Below are 27,211 nucleotides of genomic sequence, written 5' to 3'. Positions count from 1 at the left end.
TGGCCAACTAGCATCAAATATCTTTGGACCCCTTGGATTTTCATCCATATTGTTCCAAACTTTCAGTCTATTCAATTTTATAGGCTTAGCTTGAGTGTATCTTCTGATATAAGAGATCCCAGAGCAACAGGATAAAAGGCAGAAGGAAAAGGACCACTATTCAGGATACAGGCCAGGGAGTGCTCTAGGTAGCTTGTGGTGGCTGCTCACCATACACGTGCAATACACTGGTAATACACTTGCTAGGATTATTTATTTAGCTATGAAGATTAATAATAACTGGATATCACTTCATGTAATCCTGCCTCCCCACGGGGTGGAAGCATCATTTCTTGCCTACTGAAACACTTCCTGGACAATGATAAGCAGATGTGAGTCTGTGAGTAGCAGAAGCATGACTTTTCCGAAGCAGTTGCAGGACTGACGAGAGAACGGATGTTTTCTAACAGCCTGTCCTAAAATTACTAACCTCAATCCTGTCACCAGAGAAGCTTCAATGTGTGTTTATTATAATGACCTCCTCTTGACCGTTGAAGAAAAACCAGTGTTGCTGCCCCAGCAAGGAGAGCTAACCCAAGTAGCCGCCTCGCTTCCTGGAGCTGATGCCCTGCCCTCCCACTCCCAGGTGCCCTCACTTACCTTCTTGGAGGAGAGTGTGGAAGAGCAGCAGTCTCCCCCATCATAGTGGCAGTAGGCCCGGTTGTTGATGGTATCACACCAACCATCTGCTTGGAAAGGCTGCAAGGAGGTGGGAAGTCAGCGTCTAAGTGCACCTTCACTCTGTTCCACCCTCCACATAACCCATGGAGCGCAAGAGACAATATTATGGGAGAGCACCCCAGGGGCATGGTTACAATTGGCCTAACACTCTCAAGAAGTTGACAAGTCTCAAGATGGGACTATTGGACCTAAGGAATTTCAAAGTGCACCCAGAGCACCTGCTTTTGGCCTACAGTAGGGTCCAGAGAGGTTCAATCAATTCCTTGATCAAATATTTGACTTTCTTATGCTAATAGGTCTTTATATCATGTGGGTTACAAAATACTTTCACACATGTTAACGTACTGATCATTGGGAAAAGCCAGTTTGACTTTATCTTGTTTTATTTTTTATTTTTATTTTTAGTCTTTTTAGGGCCACACCCGTGGCGTATGGAAGTTCTCAGGCTAGGGGTTGATCTGGAGGTGCAGCTGCTGGCCTACACCACAGCCACAGCAACGTGGGATCCAAGCCAAGTCTGCAACCTACACCACAGCTCCCAGCAATGCCGGATCTTCAATCCACTGAGCAAGGCCAGGGATCTAACACTCATCCTCATGGATACCAGCTGGGTTCTTTACTGGGCTGAGCCACAATGGGAACTCTAGGTCTGACTTTAAAAGTCCCATTTTATCAGTGAGGAAACAGAGATAAATAGAGATGACAAAAATTGCCCCCGGTCACACAGCTGGGGTCAGGCAGAGTTTGGGATTAGAAGTCATTTGGCTTGACTTTTTGCTGCTTCTCACGGATTAAGGACCATCATTTCTACCCTTTCTCCTGGAAATTGTACTTAGAAACCCGCTAGTCATAGGTTGCAACAGAGCCTCAAATGATGTCTGTCCAGAGTGTCCCTAGGGTTTGGGACACCAGTGCAGGAGCACAAATCGTCCCCCATGTATAGCTATTTCACGCACAGCAGCTAGACACAGCATTAGAGCAGAGAAAGCTAAACGGTTTCCATCTACTCCTGTTACAGCTGCAAGTTGACAGGAACCAAAATGGGAAAGGGGCCCAGGCCAAACCAGAGTTAATGGAGTGTTTCACCCCAAAAGGGACTGTATGATAAGAACAGCAACAAGCGGTTAAAAAATAGCTCAGCAGCCCAATGCCTTGTTTCTCTAGAACCACTCTCAGAGGGAAACAGTGTCCCACAGCATCCCGGAAGGCATGCCAGCCCAGCCAGCCCACCTACTCAGTCACATCAGCTGCCCCCATCCTGAGTGGATGCCCAATTGCAAAGCCTCAGGAAACATCTCGTGGTCAAACTCTTTGGCCACAAAGAGCAGACTCCTAAGTCCTGAGGCTACCTTCCAGTTCAGATGTGCAAATCACTTTCTCTCCCCCCACCCGCCTTAAATGTCAACAAGAAAGACTGTTCCCTATTTCACTGTGCTTTGATGAGATAGATCACTAAACTAAAAAAAAAAAAAAAAAAAAAAAAATGGCCATTAAATAATTTTCAGCAATTGCGTTACATCAGAACGCGCTCATCCAAGTTTTTACTTCAACGTTTTGATTTATTCTATGGGGTCCTGAGGTCATTTGAACATCATTCCAGATGTATACCAGTTTGCCAACCCCTGAGAAGCTGCTACTTGTGGGGTGGAACTCAACAGCTGTCGCACAGCTGCACAGCAATGTCAGTTGAGAGCAGGAAGTGAAAATGAATTCTGTTCTCAACGCAGGCCTCACTGGGATAAAAGACAAATATTTTGTGATGAGCATTTGTCTCTAACACTGGAGCCAGTTACTCTGGCTCTGAAGAACTTGGAGTAACTATATAATCAGGAATTGCATCTACAACCGCAGCCAAACAATAGGATCAAAGTACAAAACTAGCTGCATCCCTCACACCTATAGACGGTCTTGGGTCCTCCCGGGAGGACCGAATACATTTACTGAGATAACCCCCCGCCCCCAGAGTTTTCTTTTTCAAGTGTTTGGAGTATATTTTCCTCAGCTAACACTGCATCTGTTACTCTTCCTCCAACCCTTACTGACTCATTGGCAAAACTTAATCGCTTCCTTTTTTTTTTTTCTTTTTCATGTAAGTGTCTATAAAAATCCAAAGAGCACCCAAAATACTTTTCCTACATATACAAGTATGTTCTTCAGTATGGGGGATTAAAGGAGCACTAAAGCAAATTTTCCTTTTCATAAGAACAACTTAGATATTTGAAAGGATGAAAGAAAGATCCTGGGGAATCTTTCTTTCTAACATCTTCCCCAAGGGTGGCTTCTCATCTCAAGAGCATTAGGGGAAGCTATGTTGAAAAGAGCAGAAATGGTCTAGGTGACCCTTTCTAGGTCCCAGTGGACTTCGGTCGCCTTGGACTTCGGTCGCTATAGCCTGGATATGATTTCTAGAAGCTGCTTCTTTTCTGCTCTTAAAGGGTCATCTGAGAAGAGATGAGAACTTACAAAAAGGAACAGAAATACAGAGAAAAGGTTGGAAAGACCCAAGCATTTAATTTACTATATACCTATTAGAATTAATTTGCTCCTCCCCTAACCTGCCAAAAACAACTACTCCACCCTAAACAAACAGAGTCTCCAATGGCAACATGTGCCTGGGAAGCTTGACAGCTTGAGTCCGAAGTTACAATGGAAAAAATAGGAAAAGAAAAATGACTAATTGATCCAAAGTTTTTATAAAGTATCTGAAGACTGGATGTGGACTGGGAGAAGCAAGTTTCAATAACTGAAAGGTGCCAGACTTGGGACATCCCTCCTCCTGACAGGAAAGCTCCCCAAGGGAAAGTCAAGGCTTGGTTTCTCTGCACAATGTGTCCATGGGTGAAGTCTTCATTACCCATCCATACGCGCCCCTCATCTTCCTATAACATCAGAAAATACAATGTCTTACATAAGTGACTTTTTCAAATACCTAAAGCTGATTTCTTTAATTTTATTTTTTTGTCTTTTTAGGGCTACACTCTGCTGTATACAGAGGTTCCCAGGCTATGGGTCCAATTGGAGCTGTAGCTGATGGCCTGCACCACAGCCACAGCAACACGGGATCCAAGCCGCATCTGTGACCTACACCACAGCTCATGGCAACGTTGGATCCTTAACCCACTGAGCAAGGCCAGGGATCGGACCCATGTCCTCATGAGTACTAGTCAGGTTCATTCACCACTGAGCCATGATCGGAACTCCTAAAGCTGATTAAAGAGCCACTTTTCTCATTTTCACTTAAACCATTTTGACAAAAGAAAAAGCCTTTATAAAATTTCTGTCTCCCTGCCTTTCCCTGACTTACAGACTACAAAGCCATTAACATGAATACTTTTCATTTTTGCTTGCAAGGAGGCTCTTTGCATTAGGCTATTTACCCCTTTACTAAATGAGCCTGCTTCAGCACTCGTGCGCGCGCGCGCGCGCGCACACACACACACACACACACACACACACCCTCATGGGTCAAGCTTTGTAGAGTTATTTCTAAAATGAATACTTAAATCTGAGAGAGAAGCTGGGGTGTTCTTATGATGTATGAGTTTGATGATACTTATTTCAGATGTTATAGGAAGCCTTTTCTTGCCAGCTGGCTGTGTTCCAGGCAGATGAGGGGGCCATATAAACGGCTGTGCACAAGTGATGAAATACAAAGAGGAAAGGCTGTTGGTCTATCCTATCCATTCAACTTTGAACACGTCTCAGAAGCCAAGGTAACTCCTTCTTTGTGTTATAGTATCTGGTGATGTTTTCTGTTTAAGTTGTTCTGGGGAGTTGGGTATGGGGATGGTAGCCCTGTCTGTTGCCTTTGGATGTGGTCATTCATTCAATCGCTCAATCTATATTCCACACCTGTATGTGCCAGGTACTGTTGTGGGGATACAGAGAGAAATAAAACATGGCTCTGGTCCTCAAGAGAAGCCCCTGTAAGCAGTTAAAGCCTCTGATGATACATGCCAGCACAGACATGAGGATAGGAGAGAAGTACCTGATTCAGATTTGGGGTGGGTTGGGCACTGCATAAGCTTTCAAGGGCTGGTTCTGCTACAGTCAACCACTGTGGAAAAAAATTTAGCGTTGGATGATTCAGAGGGGCAGAGGGGCCGGAGAAAACTCTGCAAAGTGGAGGAAGAGGGCCAAACAGAGAGGCAGGTGGTCCCAGACTGCTTATCACAGAGCCTACTGTCAAGAAGAGTTCTGTAAACTTTGATTGGCTGATGAAACCTCTATTATGCGGATTCGATTAAGAACATTTTTTCTTATACAGCTTGCAACAGAACCCACGACCACACTGAGGTTTTAGAAAGGTTAGTTTGAGCCTTCGGACCTTCTGCTCTGCTAATCTAAGACTGAGATCTCAGTCGAAAGTGATTATATCCCTCTAGGAGGCAAAGCATGGGACAGAATCCTGATTTGTCACCTGGAGGAGTGTTTTATACCAGAAGACACTAATCTCATTTTTGAATGATGCTAGCACTATTTTCTTTCTCCTACTATCATTTCCCATCAAATCTTTTTAGTTATGTGAATGACAAATCAGACCCACACCCATTTCTTCGTATTGATTAGGCTGCATCAGGCCAAAAGAAGCCCTTTTCCAAGACAGCTGTGGTGCCACACCCAGTGAAGTCCTTGCAGCAGATGGAAGCTCTCTGGCTCTCCAGTGAATGGTGACCTCCAGCCTGATTCTTTTATCCCTTGGATCTGCCTACAATGTCCATAATGCCTGAGCTTCACTGCAAGCCTCTCTTAGACTCTCAGGGCAAAACTGGGAAGGCCTTTGAGGCCCCCCAGGGACTCTTGATGACCAGAATGCTACTTTAAAGCACCATAGATACATACAATTCTAAGGCTGGAAGGATCCTTGAAGACTATTTAGTATAAAACTTTCATTTTACAAGTGATGAAATGGCCCCTTGAAAAGGTGAATTATCTTATTTGCAAGTCTCGTTAATGGCGATCCTGGGAACAGAGCCCAGATTTCTTGATTCTTGATTTGATATTCTTTCTACTGTACCATGCTACCACTATCTGATAATTTCACTATCTTTTAATTTGGGGGGAAAGCAAGGTAACTTAATTTCCTTTGGCACCTCTATAAAAAGGGCACAGGTGCAGGAACATTAATAATGAAGTGAACCCAGCGATTCAATATAGAAACCAGGAAAGGATCATACATATAATCCCAAATCCCCAGGGCCCCCCAGAACTTCACTTCTGTTTTTCTCAGTGGCAGATTAAAAGTTTACCCAAATAAGCTACCTGGTACTATAGCTCCTTCTGATTTGGGGGCCAGGTCGGCCCCAACTCCCGAGGGCTGATTTTGCCAGGAGGAAGCAGCACTGTGCTCCCATCCCGTCAGCAGATGCCTGCAACCCAAAACACTTATTTCTGGGCCCTAGAATGCTAAAGCCAGGCATTTTTCTGCTCAGTGCAGTTATCTGAGGAAAAGAGGAAACGGAGTTGCTCCACTCCTCCCGGGCTCACCCCGTAGGGTAGGAGGGTGCCAATGAGCTCACATATGTGGGTTTGCAACAATCTTCTTGGAAAATGTAAAATTAAAATCGACAGATACCCTGAGAGGGAGTGTGCGGGAAGAATTTCTTAGATGCAACTTCCTCATCTGGCTTCCTAGACCCAGAGAGGTCCCCCTGTGTACTAGTGCATATTTTATCCATAGACGCATCGTAGGACTGAATATTCAGAACGCACTGTCAAGGGCTCAGAGTCTCCTCATCTTTGTAGTCCCAGCTACTATTCAGTGCCTGAACTGAACTGTGTGTTCTCAACAAATGAACAAATATGACACCAGCAGCTATAACTACATTTTCTTAACAGACGTTCTGATCAGATTCCTCCCCCCTCTTTTTTCCCCCATGATTCCTCTCTTATTACCAGGTGCAGAGTAGAGTATTGGTGTATATTTTTCTCTGAGTGAGACAAGACAGTAGAATATACCATTTTAAAGTTCTCCCCATAAACAATCTAAAAAGGTTGAATAAATGTATCCATATCATCTGAGCTCTATAAATTAGATAATAAGAGATGAATGGAAATTGCCAGGGGCCCCCAAAACAAAAAAGCTGAAAACCAGCCCAGAAAGAAGGGAGTGAAAACCTGGCTTTCCTAGAAATGTTTGCAAATACTATCTATGACCAAGTGGCTGGGTTTGAACAGCTAATCAGGAATAGGGGCCTAGGTTTCCGGCCTTTGCAAAGTGGGAGGTCTTTCAAGTGACTCTGTCGGTATTTTAGTAGCTATTTGCGAGGCCTCAATGTGCAATGATATAGTCATAGGGCGATGCTTTACAGGTAGCTTGGCTCACTTAGATTTTCTCCTGCCTTCTAGCTCTGAAATCTCCATGATTCCATCCAGGCCTCGGCAAAGTCACTAGTCACTAAGATATTAAACACCTGTTAGGTTACCAGCGATTGAATTGAAACTGTGAAGAGCACCTACCTATCTACTTTCACCCCCCCCTTTTTTTTCCTGCACTCATGGCATTCAAAAGTTCCTGGGCCAGAGATCAAACTTGAGCCATAGCAGTGACAATGCTGAGTCCTTAACCAGGGAACTACAAGAGTACCTTCTTGAAGGCCAAGAGTCTATGCTTCAAACTGTAAGTAGGCAAAGACATAATTGAGAGGAAGGTGATGAAGATACACATCCTGTTAGATGGGCAGAGAGAAACATCCCCATTTGGTGGCCCCTAGAGAAAATCAGTACTCAGGTCTACTCTTGCAGTCTATTGTGCTTTACTGGTTCACGTGAGGCCACACAGCTTTTGTGTATGGACCCCAGATCCTCGGGAAAAAAAAAAAAAAGAGAGAGAGCACGCAAGTGTGAACCTTTACAGGGTCAGAAAGAGAAGCCTGATTATCATCAGCTTATATCTATTTGAAACCAAAATCAAAGCACAGTCTTAGAGGAGGAATAACCAAGTAGTGTGAAAATGAATCTTTTCTGAGAGCAACAGAGATTTAAAGTAAAACAAAATCAGGTCAAGTGAATTCTTTTACCTGCAATATTTTTATCTGCCACAAGGTGCTTAGAGCTCAATAGCTCCTGCCCAGGAAGTCACTCAAGGCCGTGCAGTGGGGTGATTCAGAGCTTGGGTTTGGCAAGAGATAAACCTATGGCTAAACCCCAGCTCTGCTCCTTACAACTGCTAGAGCTTGAACGAGTTACTGCCCTGTAAGCTGTAGGTAGGCTCCTTGTTCACAAATGGAATCACACCTGCCTCACAGGGTCGCTGTCAGGAAAAAAAATGAGTGGATGGAGGTAGAAGACTTAGCACAGTACCTGGCCCCCTGCCAGGACTCACTGAGGTTTCACAAAGGTGACAGGATATACCACTGCTTTTGCCCGTGTGGGTTAGTGTCTGAGTTTCCTCCACAGGGACTCTGGTCAAAGAGATGTCCAGATTCTGCTCCCCACACTTGAGAGTCAAAGCTGTGGCCTCTCATTCCTGAGAGCCTCCTGCTCCCTTCACTTTCACCACAAATGCCCCCATCTGAGTCACGCAGGAGAGTCAGGTGATGGGAAAGTGGGTCCGGGGACTTAGACAAACAGAGAGGGAAAGGTCTGCCTGGCTTCTGGAAACGAGGGCCTCCTCAAAACCTTGGTGGTGGTGACTGGGGTGTCTTAGCCTCTGAAAAACCTCAAACCATCACAGACACCTCTTCCCTGACGGGCACAGCAGGAAAACAGGAAGGTGAGAAGACTCTCTGTGACTTGCTTTTCGGCCAAACATAACCTCCTAGCAGCTCCTTCTATTTAGTTGCAAAGAAAGACCCAGACGGCCCACCTCACTTACAAACACACACAGCCAGCTCCCCCACGTGGCCTCTCCTCTTGGCCCAGCATGGCCCTGGTACTTCTTACCTCTCACCCACCGGGTGCGGGGAGGAGCGAGGGCCCGATGGTGAAGACTGGGCGGCAGCATGTTCAGGGCATGTCTGTGCCAGCAAACTCTGGGTTCTGCTGACTTAGCACTCCGCTTCTCATGAGAGAGACAGGAAAAGAGAACACCTCCCCTCCACAGTCCTTGTCACACTCTCTCAGGGGTTTAACAAAGTGACAAAACCCTCCTGCAAATTTTCAGTCTGTCGCTCTGTTAAGAAACTTACAGTCACCACACGATCCACTGCTGCCGAGGGGACCCAGCTGTGGTGAGACCTCTGTAGGTCCTTACCTCCCCCATGTTTTATCAGATCTGCATGAGACGGTGATGGCACCCTGTTCTCCCTGACCCCCCCCCCCGCCCCCCGCAACTCCTTCCTCAAACCTCCGTAATTACTCACAAGGTCACTGCCTGGCCCAACTCCATGTCTTTTTTTTTTTTGCCTTTTCTAGGGCCACTCCTGTGGCATATGGAGGTTCCCAGGCTAGGGGTCGAATCGGAGCTGTAGCCACTGGCCTACGCCAGAGTCACAGCAACGCAGGATCCAAGCTGCGTCTGTGACCTACACCACAGCTCACGGCAACACTGGATCCTTAACCCACTGAGCAAGGCCAGGGATCGAACCCACAACCTCATGGTTCCTAGTTGGATTTGTTAACCACTGAGCCACAACGGGAACTCCATCAACTCCATGTCTTAACCTGCCCCCCAAAAACCATCTCTCTCCTCCTCCACAGGTCTCACTCCTGTCTCTTATTATGCTTTTCCTTTTCTCTGGAGCAGCTGATCCTGCAAGTTAGTTAGTCCAGGTCTGATGCTGGTGATTTCCAGACCTTTGCTGCTGGATTTCATAGCAGTGCCACTCCCCTCCTGCCCAAACCCTGCAGCAGTGCTTCTCAAGATGATGTCAGATGAGGCGGCAGCAGTCCCCCAGGTGGCCTGGTGGCTGGACTCTGGAGTAGTATTGATACTTGTGACATAGCAGAGTTTGGGCTGGGCCTCCCAGCAGGAGCTGATGACCACACACCATCAGCCCTCCTTACTGTCTCCATAGTGAGGCTGTGGACCCACTAAGACTCACTATTTTGTTCGTCTTGATTTCCTAGTAGGAGGGGCATGGTTATGCAGGTGGCCTGCAAGCTCTCCTGACAGTCTCACTATGAGGTATTTGGTTTTCTTCTTCTTTTTTTTTTTTGTCTTTTTGCCTTTTCCAGGGCCGCTCCCTTGGCATATGGAGATTCCCAGGCTAGGGGTCCAATCGGAGCCGTAGCCACTGGCCTACACCAGAGCCATAGCAACATAGGATCCGAGCCGCATCTGCAACCTACATCACAGCTCACGGCAACGCCAGGTCCCCAACCCACTGAGCAAGGGCAGGGATCGAACCCTCAACCTCATGGTCCCTAGTCGGATTCGTTAACCACCGTGCCACGATGGGTATTCCTGGTTTTCTTCTTTAAGAGAGGAAAAAATGAACAATTCTTCATTTGGGGGAATTTCCTGCCTGGGATCCAGCTAATTGGAGCCAGCCTACTGTGGTTCAAGGTCAGAGGTAGAAATGTTGAACACAGATCTGAACTCTGCAACGGCCATGGGGGCAGGGACACTTCCAGTTTGTCCCCCTTTTCCACCGCTGTTTCCTTCCATTAGTAATAAGATCCTGGGGTCAACACCATGCCTAACGCACCAGAGGAGATGCTTCATGAATATCTGCTGAATGAGATGCATGGAGAATCAACTTTATAAACTAAGAAGGCAGAGTATTTTTTGCTTTCTACTCCTCTAGTCTTTCCTCCAAGATAAGATACCTTCCCTCTATCTCATTTCCTAGCCTCCCCAGATATCTGCTCTTCCTATCAATTACTCCCTTTTAAAACATCCCTCTTAAAACATAGCTTGGCATGGCGTTCCAGGTAGAGGTTCACTCACAGTAGCTTCTGGTGGACCCAAACTGAAAGATTCAGAAGAATGACATCGAGAGCAGAATTTCAGGCCATGCAGGTGGGATCCTCTGCCTGGCCCCAGGCACATCTGTAGGTGGAGCCTCATTCCCTTCCCCCTCCCCCAGACTATGCCAGCGACACTGCCAGCACCACACCCCAGAGAGATGGGGACTTCAAGCCATACAGGCTCTGTTCAAGGGCTCACAAAGCTCTGGAAGGCAAAGGAGGTGAAAGGATGAGGAAGCCGGCAGGAGTCAGAGGTGGACTCAGGGACGGGAAAGCCCAGGCACCCTGGAAGAAGGCCCAGGCAGATGGTTGGGGTCCTGCTCTGACCTGGAGCCTACACCTCCCCCTGTTCCCTGGCTCCTCCAGCCTGCAGTTCATGGGAGGTTGAAGCAGGTCCGAGGTGCTGATGGAAGTGTTCTACCGCAGCCCCCGACACGCGTGCTCGCCCCCAGGCGCCCCCGCCACACACACGCTCTCATGCCAGGCAGCTTTCTTGGCTCCCCAGGCCTGCCCATGGACGACGACGGGGAATGCAGACTGTGGGAGGAAATGACAATATTCATTGTTTGGATTAAATATTTTTCTTGGCCCTCCTGTTGTTTGGTGAGTATCTTTTTTTTTTTTTTCTATTCCCCATTCTCTCTCATTCCTTCCCTCCTCTCTCCCTCCTTCCCTCCACCTCTCCCTCTTTCACACTGAAAGAAATTTCAAGGAGAAAGCAGAGACTCCTAGGGTGGCAGAGCTGTGGAAGGAAATCAAAGGCTTTTGTGACACCCAGCTCTTCATGAGGATGTTCCACTCTAGGGTAAATCTAAATCTACTTTGCTTTGAATTTTCATTATGTCTTCATGGGGTCCAACAACAGCACTTGTTTTCTCTCTCATTCTCTCCTTCTTTCAAATACATGTAATATGTGTGTTTATATAGGTACACACATATATACATGTGTACACATAAATATTATGCATAAATAATATATATACTGTTCATATATAAATGTGGATCTAATTACTAATATATAATATTTATAATACAGAGATGCAACATTAAAATATGCATTTATATTTTATATACAAACACGCAACATACATATACAATTTCCCTGGAAGCTCCAGGTATAAGCTGTGACTACGACCTATCTTAAAGAAACAAGATACTAGTTTTTATTTTAGGTATGGCATTTTCAGTGTATCAGGTACAATGGTAAGTTGTACTCATAATTCTTTTTTTTTTTTTTTTTTTTTTTTTTTTGCTTTTTAGGGCCACGCCTACAGCATATGGAGGTTCCCAGGCTAGGTTCCAACCTAGCTCTAATCAACGCTACAGCTGCTGGCCTATGTCACAGACACAGCAATGCCAGATCCGAGCCATGTCTGTGACCTACACCACAGCTCAGGGCAATGCCGGATCCTTAACCCACTGAGCGAGGGCAGGGATCAAACCTGCCACCTCATGGTTCCTGATTGGATTCTTTTCCGCTGCGCCATGATGGGAATGCCTGTACTCATAATCTTATCGAACGCTCCCAACAACCCACTTTACAGATGAAAAAACCCAATGATCAGTGCTGTTAAGGAACCTGTCTCTAGAAAAGATGCAGAGCCACTGTCTGATGCTCAGGCCTGTGCTATAACCACCCTGACATGCTCACACTGTCCCCAGCATTATTCAAAATATGATAATGATGATTGCTCATCATATAACAATGATGCGCCTCACTTTGCTTCTCAGAACTGCACACCTGGTCCAATCTCTACCATAACGATGGGTGTGAAGTAGCCACTTTCTGTCCGATGGAAAGTCCCTGTCACAGAAGTTCATGAGAAATAGCTCATCTGGGATGCTTAACTTCAAAACATATACCACAAGCCAGGCATGGAGCTAGTTGCTGAAATCCTGGGATATCTATTCAATATGTGCTCCTATGTACAAGATTTGGTGGCATCAGCACTGAATAAGGCAGAACCTGAACAGCACCTGCAACAATAGGGAAGAAAATCACAGGCCAATGGAGGATCAAATTCCACAGTAACTAATGGGACCAATAAGAGGTATAGAAGTTCAGAATTGGAAAGGGGTTGGGGCATTTCAGAAAGGCTTAACGAGGCAAATGGGATTAGACTTAATTTTTGAGAAGGGGTAGGTTTTGAGCAGAGAAATATGGAGAAAAACCCCAGCAGGAGGGCAAATATAAGCCAAGATTTCAAATGGCAAAAAGAAAGATATATCTGTAGTTTTCTTCCTCAACTATTAATGGCCCAAGTTTGGAACTAAGTCAAAATCTCCATCTAGAGGGATATAGTCCCAACAGGGAGCAATGGAAGTTTGGGAATTTTTGTTTGTTTTTGAGCAGCAGAAGAACATGGTAAAAGTTGTGCTTCAAAAGTTAGATCTGGGGGCAGTGTGGGGAGTGGTCAGGAGAGAACTGGAGGGATCAAGAGGAGGTAGAAGTTGACCTCAGCAGATACAAACCGAGAAGAACGGAAGTGGCTGGTCATAATGCACAACAGTAAAGAGCAGAAGGGAGGGTTCTTCCAAAGGCAAATTGTCAGGACTTGCTTACAAATGGTCATATTTGAGAAGACCGATGGAGAAGATTTGTTGCTGATGATTTATCTCCTCAAATCATGCTGAGCTTTTCTCAAAAATTAGCACATTGATAAAACAGCTAGAAAGAATTCTCACAAAATCAAAGGACGGAGTCATGGGAAATACAACCTGTTTGATCAGAAAACCCTCGTCATACCTCACAGTGAGAGCTCTACATATTTTCTTTTCTTCCTTCTAAACACAGCCCTAGAGTTCGGTCCTGCTCGAGGTCTGCTAGGTCTTCCCCACAATTTAGACATGGCCATTTTTATCATCCCCAGTAATATCCAGGCCCAGCCAAGTTGAGGAATGGCAGGAGGGAAGTGGCATGTTTATTCGAGAGCATTTTCTTGCCAGTAGTCTAGTTTCTTTCAGCCCTGGTCTCATGTTTAGTTCCTGTGTCTACCAGCAGCTCAGTTTGTGTAGCTGATTGCTGCGGTTCCCATCCTCAACCTGACATGCCATCCTGGGCCATCAGCTTGGCTGTTCTGTTCTCCATTAATTGGTCCAGCCATCCAGCCTCACTTTCACCCATATGGAACCTATTCTCTGTGCAAGTGTCTTGTTTACATTCTCTTTATCTACGGGACGCTTGTCTGTGTATCTTATTCATTCATCTGCTGATCGGCTGCATCTGTTTCTCAAAATATCCAGTCTCACTTCCTTGGTCTCTTATCCCTCCTAAACAGGGTTTCTGGGCCGCCTCCTTTTCCTCCTCTTCCTGTGGATTAAAGCCTGCAAAGCCCAGGGAGGGGTCTTAACAAGCAGTCCCAACAAACTCTCCGCTGAGTTTTCTAACAGTCCTGTGTTTCTACTTTGTGTGCTCTTTATTTGCGTGTTTGATCTTAAACTTCCTACCAGTTTAAGAACAGGATAAGGACTCTGGAATCAGCTGCCTGGGTTCATTTACTAGTTCATTGGCTAGCTCTGAGGTTTTGAAAAGGTAAATGAATCCTTAGCCTCTCAGTTTTCTCATCAGTAAAACAGGAGTGATAATGTAATAAGTCCACATATTATGCACCTGTTATACAATAAACACCCAATAATGTTATTAAGCATACCATGGAACCAGGAGTTGTTTATTCTGTTTGCTTCCTTAGTGTAACAAGCCCAGGTACTGTGGGTATCGACATTTCCTTGTTAACGTCGAAAGTAGTTCTCCCAGAGTTGGCTACCAGATAACCTGGTCAAATTTCTTCTCTTTTAACTATGACCAGTAATCCCAGGGAATCCTACCATTAACCCTGCCCAGCTATGGGGACAGAATGACTATACCTATATAACACAGCTTTAAGGCGGGCAAATGCATGAGCAAAGTTGCTGGAAATAGTAGTCATCTCTCTTAGGTCCTATTGCTGATAGTTGCGGGATAGCAGCAACACTGTGTCATCATTTGTCTTTGGTCCCCTGGCCTCCTATTTCCATCATCCTCATCTCCATCCTTGACTCTGCTCCCTCCAACAATTCCTATAACCAGTGTCTCCATCCCTACCGTAGTATCTGCACATTCTCCTAACCCTCTGGAAAGCAGATGACACACTAAGGGGTCAATGACAAATATGTATCTGTAACTAGATACAATATAAAATATTAAGGCAAAAGATGACTTTAATTGTGTGGGAAGATGGGGACTTTGGGAGCCACATGGCGAAGACCAGGATTTGCGGGAGAAATAGGAGCATACATAGAACCCCCCAATTATATAGTGGAGGTGGCCACCTATTAAACAAAAATTGGAAACCCACTTCTATGTATGAGGATATTTTCTGCTTGGCTGAAGTAAGCATGAGCAGAACACCTGCTGTTATGATCTGAATATTGTTCCTTCAAAAAGCCTCCCAATATGATGGTGTTTGGAGGTGGTGCCTTTGGGAGATAATTAGGCTTAGATGATTTCATGAGGGTATGGCCCTCAAAAGGGATTAATGCCCTAATAATAAGAGATATCAGAGCTTTTCCTCTCTCTCTGCCGTGTGAGGACACAGTGAGAAGGTGGCCATCTGCATACAAGGAAGAGAGCCCTCACCAGGAAACTGAATCAGCCAGCACCTAGATCTAACACTTCCCAACCTCCAGAGCTGTAAAAAAATAAATGTCTGTTGTTTAAACCATCCAGTCTACATATTTTGTAATAGTCTGAGTAGACTAACAATCAAGATGTACTGAGTGAATTTATTAATTTAGCTGTTTTTACTGATCTATTTTTATAGACTCCAAGATGCTTTGTCTGAAAAAAAAAAGAAAGAGAGAATGTAAAGGAGGTAAAGAAAGGACAGGCAGAAGCAGATCTTGGAGGGAGGGAGCCCAAAGAAGTAAAAAGATCATTGGCTTCTGCTATTCAGTAGCCATGCAGTTCCATATGCCCTTGGGCTGGGCACATAGCACATGAAACCAAGACAGGTGAGCACAGCCAACAAGCTGGGAAGGCTGCAGGCACCCCAACTCAGTGACAGTGTCATCAGGGTCATAAGTGGTTCCAAGGTCAGAGACCATTCCGAGAAATCTAACGGCACTACAGACATGCACCACCAAGTTTAATATTTCTCGCATTAGAAAGACTTCAATTGAATCTAATCTCATTTTTAATTAGTCCTCACATCGCCTGGTGAGGCAGATTAATATGATTATCCATATTCCACTGATGGGGAAAATGAGACAAAGGGCCATGCCTCAAGGTCACTTGGGGAATGAGCAATAGAGGTGAAAATTAAACTTAAGCATTTTAAACTTCCAAGCTAGCACACAAGGGAGAGGACAGTGGGGAACTGATTTCATCTCCATGTGTTCCGGATCTTTCACATCTGGGTAATGCACATTCAATTTACTACTTCATTTCTCTAATTAAAAAATTAAGTACTCATTCTAGTTCTGAACCCCAATATTCTGTCTTCAACACACAAGGAATTTATGAAGTGTTCTATGCCAGGAACAGCCAAAGAAGATAATAAAATGAGTATTACTTAGATGAAGTGAATATGTATTGACTGTTTATGGAATGTTCCATACTATATTGTTGGGGATGAATATAAACAGAAGAATTAAACATGCCTCCTGTCCTCTGGAACCTGATCTAACTGAACATTCAAAATAGGTACTCCAACACCAACACAAATAGCACACGTCTCCAATCAGATAGGCTTTTCTTTGTTCCCCAAAGTAGAAGTTTGAGCATTATGTATTGAAACTGTTGGCTGAGCTTAGCTCAGATCAAACTGAGATACTAGTGTGAGAGGCAAGGTCACAGTATTATTATACCTCCCCTCCTTCCAATCCAGTTAATTTCATCTCCAACTTCTCTCTCATCATTCCTCACACCCAAAACCGAAATAGTCACCATTCTATTGCAGAAATAGTCTTGTACCCAACCTATTTACTCTCTTCTCTTTCTACATCCTCAGTTCAATGAGGTGGCTGCTACACTGAGGTGAGAGAGGATAAGATTCTGACTTCCATGGTTCAAAGTTGCTACCATGACTTTCTTCCTAAAATATAAATCCTGTTGACTTTTCTGTGTGTCAGAGATGTTTAATGCTCACCTCGTGTCTGTGGGCTTCCCTGCATTTCCCTGACTCACTTGTAGTGGGCTTGAGGCCATGTGACCACCATTCTGGTAAATGGGAAGCAGATGTGATGTATTACTTCTCATCCAACGGACTCAAGAGGGGTTGGCCTCTTTCTATACCTCCTCTCGGACCTTTTGGAGGAAACCACGAAGACCACATTTGGGGAGGACAGAGAAGATGGAAGAGAAGAACAGTTGTTCTAGAGAGTTACACCAGACATCACGTGAGTGAGAAATAAATATTTTGTCATGTTAAATGCCTGAGATTTCAGGGTTAATTTGTGACCACAGCCTATCCTGATTAATTCATATTCTATTTATAGACTGTCAGCGGATCAACACTGTCTACAGGATAAAGTCCACACTCCTTAGCTTAGTACACAAAAGCCTGAGTGACTTACCATGAGCTTAGCTCTTTAACCCCAAATCATTCCACACTTCTTATTCCCAATATCAACTTCGCTGAGCAGACTAATAATATTTTCTGTGATATGCCACTGGTATTTTAAGGTTGTCTGTCATATGACACAATTGTAGCAACATTAAAATAATTCAGAGACTGGTATTAGAAGTGGGGTGTTGCCATAACAAAAATCTAAAATTTGCAGCTTTGGTTCAAGAATGGTGCATCAAGAAGCAAAGGAACTGTTGTAGGAAGCTGAAAAAAATAAAGTAGCTCATCACGTAAAAAATCATTAAATGTTTCCTATAGTTGTGAGGAAAGTTATAATGTTAATAGTTATAACTTGTAGGTCAGAAAATCTGCTTAATGGCTTATTGGCTTCTGGTAAAGAGGATTTAAAGAAGAATATTGCTAGTGTTTGTTAGTGGTTATTACCTTCATATGATAAGGTACTGCAAGAAGAGATGAGCTCTGAAAAGGTTGATGCTTTGTCTGCAGAACTGACAGGTGGTAAGAGAGTACTAAAAAATACCAAGACTTGTATTAATAAACAAAGCTTTTACTTATCTCCAACAAACAAAGGATAAAACTGAGTAATTCTGTGTGTTAAAAGACCATCAAAGACTGAAGTTAAGGCCTACCCTCAAGCACAGATCAAATCAAGGGGTGGGCCTTGGTTTGTTATGTCTTATACTATTTGTTAGGACTTTTAACTGGATTCAAGTGGTACCTAGCAGATCCTTACAGCTCAATAAAGCAACTCAGAAAAGAGACTAAGGACTTTATCCCAAAGAAGTCTCTTAAGCTCAGAACACCTGTAATCAAATCTATGTAGAGAGGTACATGTTGAAAAGACTTGTCAGAATAGCTCTTAAAATATGGATTTGACTGAAATTAAATATATGCAAAACCAAAAAAGTTTGTGACCATTCAATTTCCAAAAGTAACATCAGCTAACATCAACGTGTGTTACCACTAGGGAACATAGATTTTTGGATCCCCTCTATTCTACCAGAAGAAAGTAGCTTAGAAAGCTACTTAGCTTCCAAAAGGAGGATGTCCTCCAACACTCTCTACTTGTGACCCGAGAGGAAAATAGAAAAGGAAGGACTTCCAAGAGAGCAGAGCCAAGAGCCATAAAGAAAAATGGACTTGGGAACTATATCCAGAGAGCAATCAAAAGTTATTAAACAAGAAGCACTCCGTATTCTTAGAGTACAGAATTTTTGCTACTGTTCTCAGAGGAATTTCAGAATTGTTGAGGACCAGTACTGGTTATGTGCCTTTCATTACTCTCCTTGAAAGGAGATGTTTATAGCAGTTGTCTTGTTTCTACTCTACTTTGCCCATCAGGTATGTGGAAGGCAGACAACTTGTGATTTTTGTACATCAGACTCCAGACTAAGACATGCCACATTATAACCTGATGTCTAAGAAATGATGGTTTAGATTTTACGCCTAATTCTATGACTGGATAAGACATTTAAGAGTGTCTTATAGTAAGGTGGAGCGAGTTTGAACATAACAAATGTTTGTGACCAAAAAGACTGACTGACAGATATTATTATAAGTTCACAATTCCTTTTACTCTCTCTTCCCTTGCCAGGAGTTCCCTACTGGCAGGGTAAAATTCTCCTTCCTCATTTTAATTGTAGCCATGTGAATTGCCTTGGCTAATGGAACATAGGTGTATGTAACATATGCTACATATGACCAGAGGATGTGAAGGTCCTAGCATGACTTTGCTGGCTTTTTTGTAACTGTGCTGTCCACCATGAGAAAACCATATGCCAGGTAGCTGCTGACCCTAAAACCCTTAAGCCTGGGCCCCTGAGTGAGAGGCAGGTGAAATATACCTTAACTCAACCCCAAATCTAAGGCAGAACCACTTTAGTCAACCTGCAGATGCATGAGTGAGAAACACATCTTTCTGTAAGATCTTTTCCACATGGTTGGGGCAAGTTATTTGCTTTCTTCTCTGTGCTCCCATGTGACTTTGTTCAGATCTTTGTATTATTACTCACTGGGTAGCCATTTGATCTTTTACCTCTGTTGCATACACTGTGTTGGAAATTCCTTATTCTTTTTTTGTAATCTTGACACATTGTCAGCACTCAGACTATATTATTTTAAATGATGAAATGAATAAAGGGACCTGAAGGTGGGATCAAAGTTTAGTAAACCCTGGTTTAAGCTAGAAAAGAGGCTATGACATTTCTGCAGATGCTAGCCATTGGGGGGAGCAGCAAGCTTTTAGATTGAGAAATGTTATGAGGTTCATACCAAAAAAAAAAAAAATGTTGGATGAATTTGTTTTTTCATGTGTTGGAATTTGGAGCCCTAGATTCTGTAGCTAAGCCTGGAGAGGTGGGAAGATGCTTCCCATGCATGAAGTATTGTACATTCCTGGGTTAGAACATGTTTTCTTTGGGGGTTGTTGTGGTTTCTTTCTTTTTCTCTTTTCTTTCCTTTTTATTTTTTTCCAGCTTTGGAAGCATCTAATGTTTGCAATAACAATAACAACAACAAAAATATGAGGCTGGCCCAGTATGAATCAGGAGACAATTTGTATATGCAGTGGGTGGAGGGGGTGGGAAAAGGGCGTAGGGGTGGAGGGAGGGGAGAAGAAAGGAAAAACACAGTTGCCAGGAGCTTAACAGAAGAAAAGGCCATGCACGACATGTGGCTGGCACAGGGGGTAGCAACATCTGTTCTCGATAAGGACCCCCAGTGTGTGCTGCTGTGTGTGCACGTGTGTGTGCATGTGCATGTGTAAGGAAACACCCAGGCTCTGTGCTTCAGGAAGGCTGCTCGTGGCTCTGGGCTCACAAGTCTGAAATGCTGCCCTCAGTGGCGGCCTCTCACCGTGAGTTAGATCTGTAGCCAACTTATTCTTGCAAAGTATGTTGCAGGCTAGAATGGGCTGTGGAAAACAAGCCCGAGAAAAGCCACAAGGGCCTCCTGACCCATTTGAATCTTTCTCCTGCCAAGTCCTCATTACTGATCTTAAATAGGAAGGAAAACAATGTATAAGCCTGAAGAAGCTATGAAGAATCTACTAGGGAGAGAAAGGCTTACTTAGGATCACGGAGCAGGGGTATTAAGACAAGGAAGAGACAATGAGTCTGTTTTCAAAATAGGTGTATGGGTTTTTTTTTTAATTTTTTTTTTTTTTTTTGCCTTTTTGTTTGGTAGGCATTCAAAGGCTCATTTTCTCTCTTATTCTTGTTACTCTGCTCAATGAAACAGAGGAAAAATAAGGTGAAGTCTTTGTATTCTCCAAGGGCATCCTCTTAAGGGGAGAGTCGGAAGGAAGTTGACCCCAAGCTGCAGGGCTACAGCTGGGAAGCTGCCAGCAAGACTCAGATCAGAGCTTTTGTTAACCCCTTAAACAATGTTCTGATGGCCAGCTTGGGTGCTTACTCTTGGAAAGGTATATCCAAAGAAACACAAAAACTAAAGCTGTAGGCTTGAAAGCAATCAGACCAAGCTGGAAGGAGGTAAACAGAGGCTTTGCTTCTTCTTCTTATTGATTCCTGCTGCAGTTTTATGCATGCACTTCCTGGTAGACATTTGACTCCCTTGTCTGGGACCTCCAGTGGGCAGCATGTAGCTGTGTCACTGGGCATTGTTGCTATGCCTCAGCCTGGCATTGCTTCAGAAGATTTTCTCACACAGAGATGATAATGATGATGATAATCCTGTACACATGTGTAGCATTTTAGTGTCAATCAGTGCTTTCATAAACATTATCTCCTTTGAGAGCCAAAAGAACATTAGAAGTCAACCAAGGGAGACAGTATTTTCCCAGAGGAGTTAAATCACTTTGATTGAAGTCACACCACTAAGGAGAAGAAAGGCAACATGTGGAGCCAAGCTTTCTCTCCCCAGTGCACAAATAACTTCCAAAGAGCTGAAGGGAATCTAAACCTCACCACTCATCCCAAGTCCTAGGATAGGGCCATGCTAACTGTAGACGCCACTCAACAAAAAGAACATCCTGCAAAAAAGACTCTTAAAGGAGTCATAAAACTCAAGGTCTCTTGGCAACCTTTTCACCCTTCACAAATTGGCAAAATTTTCCCTTCCCCATGGTAATCAAGGGGCTTTTTTTTTTAACAAGGTTTAAAATGTCAATAAATACATATTTATCAACAGTCACCTTAAATGTCAATGGACTGAATGCTCCAAGCTGCGTTTTAAGATCCTTGCCCTGCTGCCAATTGTCTTCCCATTCTGTGGCTGCCCTTAACGTGCTACCTCATTGCTTCACTCAGCACATAGTTATTGAAAAAATGGTACAAAAGAACTTATTCACAAAATGGAAACTGACTCAAAGATTTTGAAAGCAAATTTATGGTTACCAGAGGGGAAACGTTGGGGGGAGGGATAAATTAGGTTAGGATTAACATATACACATTATGATATATAAAATAGATACGTAACAGGGATCTACTGTGCAGCACAGGGAAATCTGCTCAGTACTGTGTAATAACCTACATGGGAAAAGACGCTGAAAAATAATCCATATATCAATATGTATATGTATAACTGATTCACTTTGCTGTACACCTGAAATTAACACAACACGGTAAAACAACGATACTCCAGTAAATTTTTCTTTAAAAAATGTATTTACTGAACATTTACCATGAGCCAGTTACTGCACCACTGTACTAAGGGCTTCAGGTTTATCAGTAAATACAATGAACAAAAAGTCCTACCCCATAGAGCTTATACCTCATTGGGGGAAAACAGACATTAAGTATAACAAGTAAATAATTATTTAGTGAATTAGAAAGTAACAGTCCTATAAAAATAATAGGGCAATGTAAGGGAGTGCTATAGGTTGGGGGATGGGCAGAGAATGAGAGAGGCAGGCGGGTAGTAGTTTTCAATAAAATGGTCAGAGAAGGGACATTTGGATGGCTATGTTGCCACTGTAAGGGCTTTGGCCTTTAGTCTAAGTGAACTGAGGAATCCTTGCAGGGTTTTAGCAGAGGAGTGCTTGGATTTAGCTTACATTTTAGCAGGACCCTTTGGCTGCTGGGTTGAGAACGCAGATGAGGCAGGGGTAGGAATGAGACTAGCCCAGAGGCCATTGCAGGAATAGGCTGCATATGATGGCAGCTCAAGCCAGGGTGGTAGCAGTTGAGATGGAGGAGAATGATTGGACTGTCGATGGATTATCAAGGTAGAGCTAGAAGGATTACTTGATGAACTGGATGGAGGATGAGAGAGAGAAGAATTAAGATGACACCAAGGATTGTGTCCTAAGCCATGGGAAGGATGAAGTTGCCATCAACTGAGATAGGAAGGTCTGCACAGAGAAATGAGAAACCATTGCATATGAAATCCCGAAATTCTTGAGTTCTGTTTGATACTCTACTAACTTAGTCATTGTTACTGCCTTCCCATCTGATGCACAGCCAACAGTATCTGTAACCCCTTCTCCTCCCTCTTTACCTGGGATGTGCAGACTCTCAACCAGATGACTACCTACAGGTAATAACTATAGTCAAGTCTTATTCATATCAAAGTCTTTCCATAAACACTGTTAGTTACTGTTCATTTTACTCTTTGTACTGGCTGACTTTTGGAAACAGTATATTTTTTTTATTTGCTGTATCCACTTTATTATCTATGTCTCAACCTGTTGCCCTCTGTCCAACTCCACTGTTACTACAGTGTCTGGGATTACAGGGTGTGCTTAAATTATAAACCCAGTTGTCTCTTGCCGATACTCAACTTGTCTATCCACCCTGTAGCATTTAACACTATTTACCATCTCTTTCCCCTTCAGCCTTTCCTCTTCCATGGTTTTCCTATGACCATTCTCTCCTGTATATCTTTCTACTTTTCTAATCATGCTCTCCGTCTCCTCGACAAGCTTCACTTCCTCTGTTCTTCCCTCATATCACCTCCCTCTTTCCAGTTCTTTTTTCTTCACCTCTCCCCATTCATATTCCTGGAAAGATCTTATCCCCTCACCTACTTTTTTATTTTTTATTTTTTGGTCTTTTTAGCCACACCCAAGGCATATGGAAGTTCCCAGGCCAGGGGTCGAATTGGAGCTACAGCTGCCGGCCTACACCCACAGTCACAACAATGCAGGATCTGAGCCACATCTGCGACCTCCATCACGGATCATGGCAATGCTGGATCCTTAACCCACTGAGCAAGGCCAGGATCAAACCCCCAACCTCGTGGATGCTAGTTGGGTTTGTTAACTGCTGAGCCATGGTGGGAACGCCTTCCCTCACCTACTTTTAATCATCCCCATTTTCCTCATTTCTCAATGTAAGCCACCAACTGAGACTGTGCTACTTAGCTCTAGACCTTTTAATTCCCATCCAAGTAAACTTACTCAATATAAAGCCAAGCCTATTATCTTCTATGAGCCTGTTTCTTTTTCTTTAAAGAGGTGAAAGGCATTCATCCAAGCACCAGGGAGTCAGATTTAGATCTTCATCTTCCCCTTTGGATGGGATTCTAGAATTGATTTTTTTTTTTTTTTTGGTCTTTTGTTGTTGTTGTTGTTGTTGTTGCTATTTCTTGGGCCGCTCCCGCGGCATATGGAGGTTCCCAGGCTAGGGGTTGAATCAGAGCTGTAGCCACCGGCCTACGCCAGAGGCACAGCAACGCAGGATCCGAGCCGCATCTGCAACCTACACCACAGCTCACGGCAACGCCGGATCGTTAACCCACTGAGCAAGGGCAGGGACCGAACCCGCAACCTCATGGTTCCTAGTCGGATTCGTTAACCACTGCGCCACAACGGGAACTCCTAGAATTGATTTTATATCTTAAAAGAAAAGCCTTCAGTGGTTACGTCTTTCCATCCATACCTGGTGGGGCCAAGTCTAGGCTCTCAGCATCTCTCTCCTGAGATGCAGACACTATGTCCTAACCATTCTGCTTCTCATCTATTTCTTCTCCAAAGGCTTCATCTTCAACAATGTATCCCAGCTGATCTTGTAGCATACTGGTAATGCTTCCCAATGCCTTCAGAATAAAGTTTATAGTCCAAGTACAACAGCAGCCAAAATCCTTCCTCATCTAGGCTCTGCCTCTCTAGTCTCATCTGTAGTCTCCACACGGTTCTCCAAACATCCCCTGTGTTTCAAATCCCTGTACCTTGTGCTCATCCCATCCTCTTTGCTCAGAGGGCTTTCCTCTTTAATGCCAACTAGTGGAACCATCCTATCCTTCACGGCCCCACAGCAGTGTCGCTTTGCTCTGAAATCTGCCCCAAACTGTGTATCCCACACCCAGCTCCCACCTGCTTTGTAAGCAAACACAATCACTTTCTTTTCTCTGCTTCCCCAGCACTTCGTACGTGCTCCTTTCCCAAGTCAGAGTGGATTCCCAGGAGGCAGGAGCTCTGTCTTGTTTCCCTTTGTAACCCTAGAGTCCTATCTATACATGGACAATGAATGTATGTTTTGTGAATAAGTGCTTCTTTATCTAAAACCCATACTTTCAGGAGGTAAGCACCTTGAAGAGATTTCTGTTTGGTTCTAGGTTAAAATTAGAAAGTAGAAGACAATAGAGGGGGAAAAATTACCAAAATAAGGAACACCGTCTCTGTCATTTTATGCCTCTGTTTTCTTCCATATAGGCATAAACTCTCTGGTTTTTTTTTTTTTTTTTTTGTCTTTTCTAGGGTCACTCCATGGCATATGGAGGTTCCCAGGCTAGGGATCTAATCAGAGCTGTAGCCACCAGCCTACACCAGAGCCACAGCAATGTGGGATCTGAGCCTCATCTGCGACCCACACCACAGCTCAAGGCAATGCCAGACTCTTAACCCGCTGAGCAAGGCCAGAGATTGAACCCACAACCTCATGGTTCCTAGTCAGATTCGTTAACCACTGAGCCACGACAGGAACTCCCAACATAAACTCTCTTGAAGGGAGTGGTTAGTAGTAAAAGTATAATGATCACAGCACATCTACTACACCCCAGGCTTGGTGCTGGTAACACATGTGAATTGAATTTGTTTTATATCTGCTCTCTCTAGAAGGGAAATGGGACAAAAGGAATAAAGAAGGTGTGAAATCAGAAGAGAAAAGAGAATGGGAAAGACAATAACAGCCATTGGAGAATTCAATAACATTTAGGAAAGTGGAAAATGCATGGATAAGTAATAGCTGACCGAACAGATTTGAGAAAACAGCAAGGTAAATGCCTGAAATGCACAACATCCCCAAAAGACTCAAGAACTAGGACTGGCTACCTCTGCAGGCAGATCTGTCTGTGTAAGGCTGTGTCAGAGAGCTCAAACAGCACCTTCTCTATTAGGGAGTCAGTAAATCATGCCCTAAATGAAAAGAATCAAGATTGGCAGTAGAATTACTATTAAACAGATATGCTTACATAGATATATGCAGATATAGATATTTATAGGTATAATTTCCAAATGAAAGAAAAGATGTGAAAAGGAGAAGCAAAAAAGAGGAAAGAATTATCTCTGCCAAGAGAGGCTGAGGTTAGCTAGAGAGGGGCAGGCACTGCCAATCTTCTAAATGAATTCAGAGGTGCTACCTGGGTTTTTAAACTAGGGACATGGATTACTTTTATAGAATTAAAATTAAATTTAAAATACTACATGAAAATATGGCTAATAAGGGCAGAGCTGAGATTTATACCCATTAATCAGTTATTGAAATGTGTATTCTTTCCACTATGTATGTGATGTGCTGAAGCTTGCAAATAATTACAATCAATTTGAGACTGCCATCCTTTTCTTAGTCACCATTTCACTTTAGGGTTAGTGAGAACACACAAATGCACCCACTCACATACACATAAACACATACATGCATATAGGTATACAAATAGATTTCATATACTTTAAGAAATAAAGTGTAAGAGACTTAGATTATCTTGCTGGCACTCAGGCACAATAATCAACAAGTATTTTATAAAATAATTTCACTTAAAGGACTATTTTATTTTAGTAGGATTAATTAGAAATGACTCAAATTCTATGAACTTTATGAAAAAGCCTGCCAATATGACTATTTAATAAAGGCAAAGGAAAATGGCCATGAAGATAAGAGGGAAACTGATCAGTGCTTTATAGAAATCTAAGAACAGTTTCATTGATGGTATTTGAGTCAGGCTTAGACTGCACTTAAAACACATTTTAGGAGCTCAGTTAGAAACCTTCATGGAAAAAGGTCCTATGAGAAGAAAAGAGGAGTAGAGTTATTTATAGACATAATCTGGTTATATTTGCTCACTGCTAATTCTTATAATCTCAGCATAATCATTAGGAAGCACCTGGACAGGTTGAAAAACAGAATGTAGCAGTTTCCATAATGTCATCTTAACCGGCGAGTAATATTTCAATTGTCTGCCAGCCTGCGCCAGAAACAAGAATCAAAAGAACCTAACAATACAGAAAAGAACGGAGTACATCAGAAAAAGGGTGTGGTGGGAGGAGAAAAATGGAAAACCCAGGTCATAAAGAGAATTAGCAGAGTGAGAAAATGACCCACCCAGGGAGGCCCAAGAAGAGAGAAGAAGCAAAATGCGGCCTGTTAGAAATCCCATCAGGATGTCCCACCATGGTTCCCAGGGAGCCTTAGACAAGCATAAATTTTCATGAATGTTGTTAATCTAGATGAGGTTTTACAATTTGCATGGTTTTGTTGTTTCACTTTTTTAAAAAGCTGGTGGAGAAAAAAAAAAAAAAACAACACAATGGTTTCAGCTTTCAAAATGAAAACCTAGTCCTAATTAACATTTGGAGTCTGATTTTCAGAGATTCCAGCTGGAGGATCTAAAGTAGAGGCCTGAACCGAATGGGACTCTGGACAAGCCTAAAGACTTGCCCAGATTTCCAGCCTGGTGCAGAGACTGCATAAAACTGGCGGTGAAACTCACAAACAAATCTCGAGGGGCTCGGAATTTGGCAGCCAGTAAGCCTGGAAGACAGCTCCAACGTAAGCTAATTTTCATTTTTTTCTCTGGATTTTTGCATGTCTAACACATATTTAGACTTAGATTTGTGAGGACCCACACTCTCCCTACCAGAAGTGGAGTAGCTGTCCTCATTATTGGCTGCTAAGCCATTA

At 43.5% G+C, this 27,211-nt stretch overlaps 1 protein-coding gene across 6 annotated transcripts in view; it reads right to left on the bottom strand.

Moving 5' to 3' along the window:
- PAPPA2 (pappalysin 2) overlaps positions 1-27,211 on the bottom strand; it is a 522,663-nt gene that overhangs the window by 4,797 nt on the left and 490,655 nt on the right. For all 6 annotated transcript variants that reach the window (XR_014816258.1, XM_084977645.1, XM_084977647.1 and 3 more), the window contains one exon: positions 640-738. Coding sequence is in view for 5 of the 6 variants with exons in the window: in XM_084977645.1 (XP_084833771.1) it covers positions 640-738 (99 nt within the window). In the remaining variant the exon portion in view is untranslated. The remainder of the gene's footprint in view (positions 1-639; positions 739-27,211) is intronic.

The sequence above is a fragment of the Sus scrofa genome, chromosome 9 (assembly GCF_054392235.1).
Source record: "Sus scrofa isolate SSC_HxYL_T2T_F1_AM1 chromosome 9, Sscrofa_HxYL_maternal_Yorkshire_Landrace_v2.0, whole genome shotgun sequence".
Lineage (NCBI taxonomy): Eukaryota > Metazoa > Chordata > Mammalia > Artiodactyla > Suidae > Sus > Sus scrofa.
Note: the sequence above shows the minus strand (reverse complement) of the source record. Positions and strands in the feature narration are given on the sequence as shown.